Source organism: Lissotriton helveticus, chromosome 12 (assembly GCF_964261635.1).
Source record: "Lissotriton helveticus chromosome 12, aLisHel1.1, whole genome shotgun sequence".
Classification (NCBI taxonomy): Eukaryota; Metazoa; Chordata; class Amphibia; order Caudata; family Salamandridae; genus Lissotriton; species Lissotriton helveticus.
Window position 1 is genome coordinate 837,253,262 of NC_136073.1, and position 14,335 is coordinate 837,267,596.

Here is a 14,335-nt window from a genome sequence, read left to right on the forward strand (position 1 = left end):
ATGTGTGAGGCACAAGGCCACACGGTGCAGGGCCCTTGAGGAGATTCAGCCAATAGGGACATACATCAGAGAAAGACACATTGCAGGCTGTTTTTTCCTGTTCTTTCCTTCTAGGTGAATGTTCAGGGCTTACATTTTCAACAAAGTTTATCAGTCCTCTCAGTACCAAGGAGTCCATTAGAAGTTAGATGTTTTGGGGATGAATTTCACTCTCCAGTTATCCGCCCATTTTGGATTAGCAGAGCAGTAGTAATTGACCAATAATGAGTCTGGCTCCTTTCAATTAGATTTACACATCCTGTAGGAAGGCATAAGACTGTTTTTACTCTGGCCCCTACTCCATTCAGTGGAAAGACCCATTTTATAGATTGTAAGTCAAAATATTGACTAGAGCAATATCAGCCTGGACATACATCATCGAGATACGCAAACGCAGAGGAAATGGAGAGTTACTATCATAACTGCGCATCTACTTACCTTAGTAATATAGTGCAGTCAAAATACTGTGAAGTCGCTATAAATGCAGGTCAATACTTATTTGAAATTTTGGTAAATTCAACTAAGACTTCATTTAGATTAACCAAGAGCTCCCACAAATCTAATCCTGCAAAATTCATAAATGTTTTACATTTTTAAAGGGTGGGAGGTAAATAAGTAAAATAAAATTGATTCCAAAATGTAAAAATATTTCCCATGAGAATTCCATAGCACTGTTAACTTATAACAGGAAACTATGATATAATATTTATATTGCCAGGTAGAATACAACAGCACTTCAGAGCCTACAGCAGTAGGAATTTATTTGGATACCTTTGTCAAGTTTCAGTGAATTACACAAATTGGAGTCCTGACATTTCTTATTTCTGGACTACATGGTCTTTTTTAAGTATGTTCCAAGCATGCATAGACAACTTGGAAGGATGAGAAACAATACAAATGTTCCTCTTTAATAGCTTTCCTTCAGTGGAATCAAAGATCAGAGCAAATTTACCAAGGTTTGTGGAGACCCTTGAGCAACGCAACACATTTTAGAGATGTTCTGATGGCCTTTTTAATCTATAGTTGATCGTTGCGCCTTTTTTTGTTGCTTTGAGTCATGAATCAGCAAGCGCAAAACCTTAGTAATTGCAGACAGTATTTTGTGCGGAAATAATACCATGAACAGTAACCATCACTTGTAGTATATTCTCATACTGGTGAAAAGCATAAGCCAAAATGTTAGAGTTTTAAAGGCAACTAACTATGAACACATACTCCGATGGTCTAATGCTGGTGCTTCGTAAGTCATTTCCTGGGTATCTCTTCTCTTATTGTGTTTTTTACAGAGATTATGTTGAGGTTTGATTTAGCTCTTTGGGTGTCTATTGGTTCTTAAAGAATGTGACGAGGGTGACATTGTAAAAAAATTTACTTCGTTTACCTACATTGTTCTGTTCATAGTACTCTATGTTAAAGTTCTGCTTGGCATCCTTTCTTCTCGTCAGTCAGAGGAAGCTGTGAGGGTGTTTTTGCATCCATCACGTGAAGTAACAGTTTACCTGAAATTGCCTTTATCAAAGTAAAGGAAAACGAATTTCTGGCAAATAGAACTTTTGGGGGTGGAGGTTGTCACCTGGTAATTGGCTGGTGATGTCATCACAGAGCCTCCAAGATCAATAATTCTTCGTCTGAGTGTAGTGAGCTGACGGGTTAATCGCTACACCCATCCTCCACCATCACTCCTGTTATCCACCAAAGAAACCCCCTTATGTGCAGAGTGCACCCCCCCCCCTTGATTAGTGGTATCTACCAGGATTGACAGCTCAGGTCCCCCTATAGCCTTAGTCTTACCTTTGCTTGTCACTGTTGTTCCGATGGTTGCTGAGGTCAGTGTGGTTTGTTGAGTTGTTGTAGTGTTTCCCCCCGGAAGTTGCTCTGCTGGCTTCTCAGTCATAGGAACAATAATCTCTTCTGTTATTGGCCCTGTGGAAAATACATTACACTTAGTGCTGGCACTGACTGAAGGAGTGGCAAGGAAAGAACATTCCATTTGTTCTCAAGTAACAGATTTTTAAAATGGCGGGGACTCGCGTTACGTTGAGCCGGGAAGTCCTCACTGAGCCCTTACCAACAACGCCTCCGTGACATACATTCCAGAGCTGAGCATTCCATAGGTCGCCCATGCATCAGGGCCACATTACAACAGGCTTGCAACAATGCCAAGATTCCCAAATGTGGCAAATAAATCAGAAATAATCATTCCACTGAACTCTACATTTTCAGTGTCTGTATTTATTATTAAACTGTTATAATGTATAGTTTAACATTTACTTAAATGTTTGTTAATGATTCTTATAAAGAAAATGCAGTAATGAAAGAATGTTTGCTCAGAGGGTGATATTCAGTCCCGCCTTCTGTCTTTTACAGGTTTAAACCAAAGAAGGAAAATTAATGCTTTTAATGGAAACATAGATCCAGGGACTTACTATTAAAGTACCTGTTTGCTCCTGAAAAGTGCAGTTACCCTCCTCCTCCCATTAAATATATTGCAGGAGTCCTGAAAAGTGCAAATACTCTTCTATTCAAAATATTTTAAGTGCACATACTCACTACTATATAGTACCTTCCCATTTAAAGCACTAACGAAAACAGAAGCAGAGAGGCAGAATTGTAACAGAGCATACGGAGGAGAATGGTGATAGTAAAAAGCCAGGATCAAACAAGATAAAACGTCCTAAATATTGTACCTGCAGTTGCACTTGTGGTCTTTGTGTCTGTCGTGCGTGCTGCACTGCTTGTGGTTGCTTCTGGTGCGGTGAATGGTGCTGGAATGCCTGTGGTGAACCGTGCTGTTGTGGAAGGTGGTGATACTCGTGCGGTGGTCTCTGATACTATGGTAAGTGCAGAAGTGTATTTTGTGACCTCTTGTTCTGTAGCAGGTGTAGATGAGATTTTGATGGTCTCTGGTGCTTTGCTTGATCCCAAAGCGCTTGTTGTAGAGTCTGCTACAGTGGTAGTCATTGTAGTACTTCTTGTAGTCCCGGGTGCTGTGGTATGTGCTGAAGTGCTTGGAGTGGTCTTGTATTCTGTGGTAGGTGTTGCACTGCTTCTGGTGGTTTCCGCTCCAGTTAGAGGAGCAGCAGTGCTTGTGGTTGTCCCCTCTCTAGTTCTGGTGGTTTGTGCTCCTGTGCTTTTGGTCGCCTCTATTTCAGTAATAGCTGCTGCTGTTCTGCTTGTAACTTCTACTGCTGTGGTATGTGAATTGGTTGGAGTGGTCTTGGCTGCTGTGGTAGATGCATCACTGGCTCTGGAGGCTACCGCTTCAGTAGTAGGAGCTGCAGTGCTTGTGGTTGTCTCCACTTCAATTATGGTGGTTTCTGCTACTCTAGTAGGTGCTGAAGGGTTCTTGGTGGCCTCTAGTGCTGTGGTAGGTACTGAAATAATTTTAGTGGCTGTAATTGCTGTGGTAGGTGCTGCACTGCCATTGCTGGTTTCTGCACCAATGATAGGAGTGGCTGTGCTTGTAGTGGTCTCCGCTCCACTTGTGGTGGTTTCTGCTATTGTAGTGGGCGATGCAGCGCTTTCTGTGGCCTTTGTACCCGTAATGGGTGCTACAGTACTTCTTGTGACCTCTTGTGCTATAGTAGGTAATAGAGTGATTGTGGTGGCCTCAGCAGATGTGACAGATGCTATGCTGCCGCTGCTGGGTTCTGCGCCAGTCTTAGGAGCAGTAGTGCTTTGGGTGGCCTCTAGTGCTGTGGTAGGTGTGCCTTCTGCAGTGCTTTTGGTGGTCACTCTTTCTGAAATAGCTGCTGCAGTGCTTCTTATGGTCTCTGCTGCTGTTGTAGGTTCTGAAGTGCTTGGGGTGGTCTTAGCTGCTGTGGTAGGTGCAAAACTGGTTCTGATGGTTTCCGCTACAGTAATAGGAGTGGTAGACTCTTTTCCAGTTATCGTGGTTTCTGCTCCTCTAGTAGGTGCTTCAGAGGTTTTAGTGGCCTCTAGTTCTGTGGTAGGTGTTGACGTGGTTGTGGTTGCAGTGGTTGGTGCTGCACTTCCCCTGCTGGTTTCTGCATCAGTGATAGGAGTGGCAGTGCTTGTTGTGGGCTCTGCTCCACTTGTCGTGGTTTCTGCTACTGTAGTGGGGGATGCAGTGCTTTCGGAGGCCTTGGTACCTGTAATAGGTGCTACACTGCTTCTTGTTACCTTTTGTGCAGTTGTAGGCATTACAGTGCTTGTGGGGGTCTCAGCTGATGTGACGGATGCTGTGCTGCCTCTGGTGGTTTCTGCACCAGTTAGAGGGGCATTACTGCTTAGGGAAGCCTCTAGTGTTGTGGTAGATGTACGCTCTGCAGTGCTTTTGCTGGCCACTATTTCTGTAATAGGTGCGGTGGGGTTTCTAGTGGCCTGTAATGCTGTGATAAGTGCTGATGTGTGTGCTGTGGTCTCAGCCACAGTGATAGGTGTTGCACTACTCCTGGAGGGTTCTGAAGCGCTAAGAGGAGCTGCAGTGGTCTTGGTGGTCGCGACTGCGATTGTTGTGGTTTCAACACCTGCAGTAAGAAATGCAGGGCTTTTCGTGGTCTGTGTTCCTGTAACAGCTTCTGTAGTGCCTTTTGTGACCTCAGCTTCTGTAGTAGGCCCTGAAGTGCTTGAAGTGGTCATGGTGGTTGTGGTAGGTGCAGAACTGGTTCTGGTGCTTTCCACTCCAGTAATCGGATTGGCAGTGGTTATCTCTGCTCCAGGTGTGCTGGTGGTTTCTGCTCCTATAGTTTGTGCTACAGAGATTTTAATGGCCTCTACTTCTGTGGTAGTTGCTAAAGTGCTTGTAGTGGTAGTGGTTGCTGTGGTAGGTGCAGAAATGGTTTTGGTGGTTACTGCTCCAGTAATAGGAGTGAAAGTGGCTGCCTCTGTTCCAGTTATGGTGGTTTCTGCTCCTCTAGTAGGCGCTTCAGATGTTTTAGTGGCCTCCAGTTCTGTGGTAGGTGTTGAAGTGCTTGTAGTAGTCATGGTTGGTGTAGTAGGTGCTGCACTGCCCCTGCTGGTTTCTGGACCAATAATAGAAGTGGCAGTGTTTGTGGTGGTCTCGGCTCCACTTGTGGTGGCTTCTACTACTGTAGTGGGGGATGCAGTGCTTTCTGTATTTTTTGTACCCGTAATGGGTGCTACAGTGCTTGTTGTGACTTCTTGTGTTATGGTAGGTAATAGAGTGGTTGTGGTGGTCTCAGCAGATGTGATAGATGCTATGCTGCCGTTGGTGGGTTCTGCAACAGTCGTAGGAGTAAAAGGGCTTTGGGTGGCCTCTAGTGCTGTGGTAGGTAGTGAAGTGCTTGTAGTGGTCATGGTTGATGTGGTAGGTGCTGCACTGCCCCTGCTGGTTTCTGCACCAGTAATAGGAGTGGCAGTGCTTGTGGTGGTCTCTGTCACACTTGTTGTGGTTTCTGCTACTGTATTTGGTGCTGCAGAGCTTTTAGTGGCCTCTAGTTTGGTGGGAGGCATTGAAGTGCTTGTAGTGGTCGTGGTTGCTGTGGTAGGTGCTGCACTGCCCCAGCTTGTCTGTGAACCAGTGATAGGAGTGTCAGTGCTTGTGGTAGTCTCTGTCACACTTGTGGTGGTTTCTGCTACTGTAGTGGGTGATTCAGCGCTTTCTGTACCTTTTGTAACTGTAATGGGTGCTACAGTGCTCGTTGTGACCTCTTGTGTTATGGTAGGTAATAGAGTGGTTGTGGTGGTCTCAGCAGATGTGATAGATGCTATGCTGCCGCTGGTGGGTTCTGCACCAGTTGTAGGAGCAGGAGTGCTTTGGGTGGCCTCTGGTGCAGTGGTAGGTGTGCCTTCTGCAGTGCTTTTGGTGGTCACTCTTTCTGAAATAGCTGCTGCAGCGCTTCTTGTGGTCTCTGCTTCTATTGTAGGTGCTGAGGTGCTTGGGTTGGTCTTGGTTGCTGTGGTAGGTGTAGAACTGGTTCTGGTGGTTTCCTCTCGAGTAGGAGTGGCAGTGGTTGTCTCTGCTACAGTTATGGTGGTTTCTGCTCCTCTAGTAGGGGCTTCAGATGTTTTGGCGGCCTCTAGTTCTGCGGTAGGTGTTGAAGTGCTTGTAGTGGTCATCGTTGCTGTGGTAGTTGCTGCACTGCCCCTGTTGGTTTCTGCACCAATAATAGGAGTGGCGGTGCTTGTGGTGGTCTCGGCTCCACTTGTGGTGGTTTCTGCTACTTTAGTGGTTGATGCAGCGCTTTCAGCACCTTTTGTATCTGTAATGGGTGCTACAGTGCTTGTTGTGACCTCTTGTGTTATGGTAGGTAATAGAGTGGTTGTGGTGGTCTCAGCAGATGTGACAGATGCTATCCTACCTCTGGTGGGTTCTGCACCAGTCTTAGGAACAGTGGTGCTTTGAGTCGCCTCTATGGCTGTGGTTGGTGTGCCTTCTGCAGTGCTTTTGGTGGTCACTCTTTCTGAAATCGCTGCTGCTGTGCTTCTTGCGGTCTCTGCTGCTGTTGTGGGTGCTGAGGTGCTTGGGGTGGTCTTGGCTGCTGTGGTAGGTGCAGAACTGGTTGTGGTGGTTTCCTCTCCAGTAGGAGTGGCAGTGGTTGTTTCTGCTACAGTTATGGTGTTTTCTGCTTGAGTAGTGGGTGCCACTGAGCTTTTAGTGACCTCTACGTCTGTGGTAGGTGCTGAAGTGATTCTAGTGGCTGTGGTTGGTGTGGTAGGTGCTGCACTGCCGCTACTGGTTTCTGCACCAGTGATAGGAGCAGCAGTGCTTGTGGTGGTCTCCGCTCCACTTGTGGTAGTTTGTGCTCCAGTAGTAGGAGTGAAAGTGGTTGCCTCTGTTCCAGTTATGGTGGTTTCTGCTACTCCAGTAGGCGCTTTAGATGTTTTAGTGGTCTCTAGTTCTGTGGTGGTTGTTGAAGTGCTTGTAGTGGTCGTTATTATTGTGGTAGGTGTGCCTTCTGCAGTGCTTTTGGTGGGCACTCTTTCTGAAATAGCTGCTGCAGCGCTTCTTGTGGTCTCTGCTTCTATTGTAGGTGCTGAGGTGCTTGGGTTGGTCTTGGTTGCTGTGGTAGGTGCAGAACTGGTTCTGGTGGTTTCCTCTCGAGTAGGAGTGGCGGTGGTTGTCTCTGCTACAGTTATGGTGGTTTCTGCTCCTCTAGTAGGGGCTTCAGATGTTTTAGTGGCCTCTAGTTCTGCCGTAGGTGTTGAAGTGCTTGTAGTGGTCATGGTTGCTGTGGTAGGTGCTGCACTGCCCCTGCTGGTTTCTGCACCAATAATAGGAGTGGCGGTGCTTGTGGTGGTCTCGGCTCCACTTGTGGTGGTTTCTGCTACTTTAGTGGTTGATGCAGCGCTTTCTGCACCTTTTGTATCTGTAATGGGTGCTACAGTGGATGTTGTGACCTCTTGTGTCATGGTAGGTAATAGAGTGGTTGTGGTGGTCTCCGCAGATGTGACAGATGCTATCCTACCTCTGGTGGGTTCTGCACCAGTCGTAGGAACAGTGGTGCTTTGAGTCGCCTCTATGGCTGTGGTTGGTGTGCCTTCTGCAGTGCTTTTGGTGGTCACTCTTTCTGAAATCGCTGCTGCTGTGCTTCTTGCGGTCTCTGCTGCTGCTGTGGGTGCTGAGGTGCTTGGGGTGGTCTTGGCTGCTGTGGTAGGTGCAGAACTGGTTGTGGTGGTTTCCTCTCCAGTAGGAGTGGCAGTGGTTGTTTCTGCTACAGTTATGGTGTTTTCTGCTTGAGTAGTGGGTGCCACAGAGCTTTTAGTGACCTCTACGTCTGTGGTAGGTGCTGAAGTGATTCTAGTGGCTGTGGTTGGTGTGGTAGGTGCTGCACTGCCGCTGCTGGTTTCTGCACCAGTGATAGGAGCAGCAGTGCTTGTGGTGGTCTCCGCTCCACTTGTGGTAGTTTGTGCTCCAGTAGTAGGAGTGAAAGAGGTTGCCTCTGTTCTAGTTATGGTGGTTTCTGCTACTCCAGTAGGCACTTTAGATGTTTTAGTGGCCTCTAGTTCTGTGGTGGTTGTTGAAGTGCTTGTAGTGGTCGTTATTGCTGTGGTAGGTGCTTCACTGCCCCTGCTGGTTTCTGCACCAATAATAGGAGCGGCAGGGGTTGTGGTGGTCTCAGCTCCACTTGTGGTGGTTTCCGCTACTGTAGTGGGTGATGCAGCGCTTTTAGTTGCCTTTGTATCCATAATAGGTGCTACAGTGCTTCTTGTGACCTCTTGTGCTATAGTAGGTAATAGAGGGATTGTGGTGGTCTCGGCAGTTGTGACAGATGCTATGCTGCCGCTTATAGTTTCTGCACCAGTTATAGGAGCAGTAGTGCTTTGGGTGGCCTCTAGTGCTGTGCGAGGTGTACGTTCTGCAGTGCTTTTAGTGGTCATTCTTTCTGAAATAGCTGCTTCGGTGCTTCTTGTGGTCTCTGCTGATGTTGTAGGTTCTGAAGTGCTTGGGGAGGTCTTAGCTGCTGTGGTAGGTGCAAAACTGGTTCTGCTGGTTTTCGCTCCAATAATAGGAGTGTTAGACTCTTCCCCGGTTATCATGGTTTCTGCTCCTCTAGTAGGTGCTTCAGAGTTTTTAGTGGCCTCTAGTTCTGTGGTAGGTGTTGAAGTGCTTGTAGTGGTTGTGGTTGCTGTGGTTGGTGCTGCACTACCCCTGCTGGTTTCTGCATCAGTGATAGGAGTGGCAATGCTTGTTGTGGGCTCTGCTCCACTTGTGGTGGTTTCTGCTACTGTAGTGGGTGATGCAGTGCTTTCGGAGGCCTTGCTACCTGTAATAGGTGCTACAGTGCTTCTTGTGACCTCTTGTGCAGTTGTAGGCAATACAGTGGTTGTCTCAGCTGATGTGACGGATGCTGTGCTGCCTCTGGTAGTTTCCGCACCAGTTAAAGGAGCAGTACTGCTTAGGGAAGCCTCTAGTGCTGTGGTAGATGTACGCTCTGCAGTGCTTTTGTTGGCCACTATTTCTGTAATAGGTGCTGTGGGGTTTCTAGTGGCCTCTAATGCTGTGATAAATGCTGATGTGTGTGCTGTGGTCTCAGCCACAGTGATAGGTGTTGCACTACTCCTAGAGGGTTCTGAAGCGCTAAGAGGAGCTGCAGTGGTCTTGGTGGTCTCGACTGTGATTGTTTTGGTTTCAACTCCTGCAGTAAGAACTGCAGGGATTTTCGTGGCCTGTGTTCCTGTAACAGCTTCTGTAGTGCCTTTTATGGCCTCAGCTTCTGTAGTACGCGCTGAAGTGCTGCTTGTAGTGGTCTTGGCGGTTGTGGTAGTTGCAGAACCGGTTCTGTTGGTTTCCACTCCAGTAATCGCATTGGCAGTGGTTATCTCTGCTCCAGGTGTGCTGGTGGTGTCTGCTCCTATAGTTTGTGTTACAGTGCTTTTAGTGGCCTCTACTTCTGTGGTAGTTGTTAAAGTGCTTGTCGTGGTAGTGGTTGCTGTGATAGGTGCAGAAATGGTTCTGGTGGTTTCTGCTCCAGTAATCGGAGTGAAAGTGGCTGCCTCTGTTCCAGTTATGGTGGTTTCTGCTCCTCTAGTAGGCGCTTCAGATGTTTTAGTGGTCTCTAGTTCTGCGGTAGGTGTTGAATGGCTTGTAGTGGTCATGGTTGCTGTGGTAGGTGCTGCACTGCCCCTGCTGGTTTCTGCACCAATAATAGGAGTGGCAGTGCTTGTGGTGGTCTCAGCTCCACTTGTGGTGGTTTCTGCTACTTTAGTGGTTGATGCAGCGCTTTCAGCACCTTTTGTATCTGTAATGGGTGCTACAGTGCTTGTTGTGACCTCTTGTGTTATGGTAGGTAATAGAGTGGTTGTGGTGGTCTCAGCAGATGTGACAGATGCTATCCTACCTCTGGTGGGTTCTGCACCAGTCTTAGGAACAGTGGTGCTTTGAGTCGCCTCTATGGCTGTGGTTGGTGTGCCTTCTGCAGTGCTTTTGGTGGTCACTCTTTCTGAAATCGCTGCTGCTGTGCTTCTTGCGGTCTCTGCTGCTGTTGTGGGTGCTGAGGTGCTTGGGGTGGTCTTGGCTGCTGTGGTAGGTGCAGAACTGGTTGTGGTGGTTTCCTCTCCAGTAGGAGTGGCAGTGGTTGTTTCTGCTACAGTTATGGTGTTTTCTGCTTGAGTAGTGGGTGCCACTGAGCTTTTAGTGACCTCTACGTCTGTGGTAGGTGCTGAAGTGATTCTAGTGGCTGTGGTTGGTGTGGTAGGTGCTGCACTGCCGCTACTGGTTTCTGCACCAGTGATAGGAGCAGCAGTGCTTGTGGTGGTCTCCGCTCCACTTGTGGTAGTTTGTGCTCCAGTAGTAGGAGTGAAAGTGGTTGCCTCTGTTCCAGTTATGGTGGTTTCTGCTACTCCAGTAGGCGCTTTAGATGTTTTAGTGGTCTCTAGTTCTGTGGTGGTTGTTGAAGTGCTTGTAGTGGTCGTTATTATTGTGGTAGGTGTGCCTTCTGCAGTGCTTTTGGTGGGCACTCTTTCTGAAATAGCTGCTGCAGCGCTTCTTGTGGTCTCTGCTTCTATTGTAGGTGCTGAGGTGCTTGGGTTGGTCTTGGTTGCTGTGGTAGGTGCAGAACTGGTTCTGGTGGTTTCCTCTCGAGTAGGAGTGGCGGTGGTTGTCTCTGCTACAGTTATGGTGGTTTCTGCTCCTCTAGTAGGGGCTTCAGATGTTTTAGTGGCCTCTAGTTCTGCGGTAGGTGTTGAAGTGCTTGTAGTGGTCATGGTTGCTGTGGTAGGTGCTGCACTGCCCCTGCTGGTTTCTGCACCAATAATAGTAGTGGCGGTGCTTGTGGTGGTCTCGGCTCCACTTGTGGTGGTTTCTGCTACTTTAGTGGTTGATGCAGCGCTTTCTGCACCTTTTGTATCTGTAATGGGTGCTACAGTGGATGTTGTGACCTCTTGTGTCATGGTAGGTAATAGAGTGGTTGTGGTGGTCTCCGCAGATGTGACAGATGCTATCCTACCTCTGGTGGGTTCTGCACCAGTCGTAGGAACAGTGGTGCTTTGAGTCGCCTCTATGGCTGTGGTTGGTGTGCCTTCTGCAGTGCTTTTGGTGGTCACTCTTTCTGAAATCGCTGCTGCTGTGCTTCTTGCGGTCTCTGCTGCTGCTGTGGGTGCTGAGGTGCTTGGGGTGGTCTTGGCTGCTGTGGTAGGTGCAGAACTGGTTGTGGTGGTTTCCTCTCCAGTAGGAGTGGCAGTGGTTGTTTCTGCTACAGTTATGGTGTTTTCTGCTTGAGTAGTGGGTGCCACAAAGCTTTTAGTGACCTCTACGTCTGTGGTAGGTGCTGAAGTGATTCTAGTGGCTGTGGTTGGTGTGGTAGGTGCTGCACTGCCGCTGCTGGTTTCTGCACCAGTGATAGGAGCAGCAGTGCTTGTGGTGGTCTCCGCTCCACTTGTGGTAGTTTGTGCTCCAGTAGTAGGAGTGAAAGAGGTTGCCTCTGTTCTAGTTATGGTGGTTTCTGCTACTCCAGTAGGCACTTTAGATGTTTTAGTGGCCTCTAGTTCTGTGGTGGTTGTTGAAGTGCTTGTAGTGGTCGTTATTGCTGTGGTAGGTGCTTCACTGCCCCTGCTGGTTTCTGCACCAATAATAGGAGCGGCAGGGGTTGTGGTGGTCTCAGCTCCACTTGTGGTGGTTTCCGCTACTGTAGTGGGTGATGCAGCGCTTTTAGTTGCCTTTGTATCCATAATAGGTGCTACAGTGCTTCTTGTGACCTCTTGTGCTATAGTAGGTAATAGAGGGATTGTGGTGGTCTCGGCAGTTGTGACAGATGCTATGCTGCCGCTTATAGTTTCTGCACCAGTTATAGGAGCAGTAGTGCTTTGGGTGGCCTCTAGTGCTGTGCGAGGTGTACGTTCTGCAGTGCTTTTAGTGGTCATTCTTTCTGAAATAGCTGCTTCGGTGCTTCTTGTGGTCTCTGCTGATGTTGTAGGTTCTGAAGTGCTTGGGGAGGTCTTAGCTGCTGTGGTAGGTGCAAAACTGGTTCTGCTGGTTTTCGCTCCAATAATAGGAGTGTTAGACTCTTCCCCGGTTATCATGGTTTCTGCTCCTCTAGTAGGTGCTTCAGAGTTTTTAGTGGCCTCTAGTTCTGTGGTAGGTGTTGAAGTGCTTGTAGTGGTTGTGGTTGCTGTGGTTGGTGCTGCACTACCCCTGCTGGTTTCTGCATCAGTGATAGGAGTGGCAATGCTTGTTGTGGGCTCTGCTCCACTTGTGGTGGTTTCTGCTACTGTAGTGGGTGATGCAGTGCTTTCGGAGGCCTTGCTACCTGTAATAGGTGCTACAGTGCTTCTTGTGACCTCTTGTGCAGTTGTAGGCAATACAGTGGTTGTCTCAGCTGATGTGACGGATGCTGTGCTGCCTCTGGTAGTTTCCGCACCAGTTAAAGGAGCAGTACTGCTTAGGGAAGCCTCTAGTGCTGTGGTAGATGTACGCTCTGCAGTGCTTTTGTTGGCCACTATTTCTGTAATAGGTGCTGTGGGGTTTCTAGTGGCCTCTAATGCTGTGATAAATGCTGATGTGTGTGCTGTGGTCTCAGCCACAGTGATAGGTGTTGCACTACTCCTAGAGGGTTCTGAAGCGCTAAGAGGAGCTGCAGTGGTCTTGGTGGTCTCGACTGTGATTGTTTTGGTTTCAACTCCTGCAGTAAGAACTGCAGGGATTTTCGTGGCCTGTGTTCCTGTAACAGCTTCTGTAGTGCCTTTTATGGCCTCAGCTTCTGTAGTACGCGCTGAAGTGCTTGTAGTGGTCTTGGCGGTTGTGGTAGTTGCAGAACCGGTTCTGTTGGTTTCCACTCCAGTAATCGCATTGGCAGTGGTTATCTCTGCTCCAGGTGTGCTGGTGGTGTCTGCTCCTATAGTTTGTGTTACAGTGCTTTTAGTGGCCTCTACTTCTGTGGTAGTTGTTAAAGTGCTTGTCGTGGTAGTGGTTGCTGTGATAGGTGCAGAAATGGTTCTGGTGGTTTCTGCTCCAGTAATCGGAGTGAAAGTGGCTGCCTCTGTTCCAGTTATGGTGGTTTCTGCTCCTCTAGTAGGCGCTTCAGATGTTTTAGTGGTCTCTAGTTCTGCGGTAGGTGTTGAATGGCTTGTAGTGGTCATGGTTGCTGTGGTAGGTGCTGCACTGCCCCTGCTGGTTTCTGCACCAATAATAGGAGTGGCAGTGCTTGTGGTGGTCTCAGCTCCACTTGTGGTGGTTTCTGCTAATGTAGTTGGTGATGCAGCGCTTTTTGTACCTTTTGTATCCGTAATGGGTGCTACAGTGCTTGTTGTGACCTCTTGTGTTATGATAGGTGATAGAGTGGTTGTGGTGGTCTCAGCAGATGCGATAGATGCTATGCTGCCGCTGGTGGGTTCTGCACCAGTCTTAGGAGCAGTAGTGCTTTGGGTGGCCTCTAGTGCTGTGATAGGTGTGCCTTCTGCAGTGCTTGTGGTGGTCACTATTTCTAAAATGGCTGATGCGGTGCTTCTTGTGGTCTCTGCTGCTGTTGTAGGTGCTGAGGTGCTTGGGGTGGTCTTGGTTGCTGTGGTGGGTGCAGAACTGGTTCTGGTGGTTTCCTCTCCAGTAGTAGTGGCTGTCTCTGCTATAGTTAAGGTGGTTTCCGCTCCCGTAGTGGGTGCCACAGAGCTTTTAGTGGCCTCTACTTCTGTGGTAGGTGCTGAAGTGATTCTAGTGGCGGTGGGTGGTGTGGTAGGTGCTGCACTGCCCCTGCTGGTTTCTGCACCAGTGACAGGAGTGGCAGTGCTTGTGGTGGTCTCCGCTCCACTTGTGGTAGTTTGTGCTCCAGTAATAGGAGTGAAAGTGGTTGCCTCTGATCCAGTTATGGTGGTTTCTGCTCCCATAGTAGGCGTTTCAGATGTTTTAGTGGCCTCTAGTTCTGCGGTAGGTGTTGAAGTGCTTGTAGTGGTCATAGTTGCGGTGGTAGGTGCTTCACTGCCTCTGCTGGTTTCTGCACCAGTAATAGGAGTGGCAGTGCTTGTGGTAGTCTCGGCTCCACGTGTGGTGGTTTCTGCTACTGTAGTTGGTGATGCAGCGCTTTCTGTATCATTTGTAACCGTAATGGGTGCTACAGTGCTTGTTGTGACCTCTTGTGTTATGGTCGGTAATAGAGTGGTTGTGGTGGTCTGAGCAGATGTGATAGATGCTATGCTGCCGCTGGTGTGTTCTGCACCAGTTGTAGGAGCAGTAGTGCTTTGGGTGGACTCTAGTGCTGTGGTAGATGTGCCTTCTGCAGTGCTTTTGGTGGTCACTCTTTCTGAAATAGCTGCTGCGGTGCTTCTTGCGGTCTCTGCTGCTGTTGTAGGTGCTGAGGTGCTTGGGGTGGTCTTGGTTGCTGTGGAAGGTGGAGAACTGGTTCTGGTGGTTTCCTCTCCAGTAGGAGTGGCAGTGGGTGTCTCT

The 14,335-nt window shown here is 48.4% G+C and overlaps 1 protein-coding gene across 1 annotated transcript in view; it reads right to left on the reverse strand.

Moving 5' to 3' along the window:
* MUC16 (mucin 16, cell surface associated) overlaps positions 1-14,335 on the reverse strand; it is a 194,810-nt gene that overhangs the window by 107,586 nt on the left and 72,889 nt on the right. Inside the window, exon 7 of the mRNA XM_078668928.1 lies at positions 1,822-1,962. Within this exon, the coding sequence (XP_078525054.1) occupies positions 1,822-1,962 (141 nt within the window). The remainder of the gene's footprint in view (positions 1-1,821; positions 1,963-14,335) is intronic.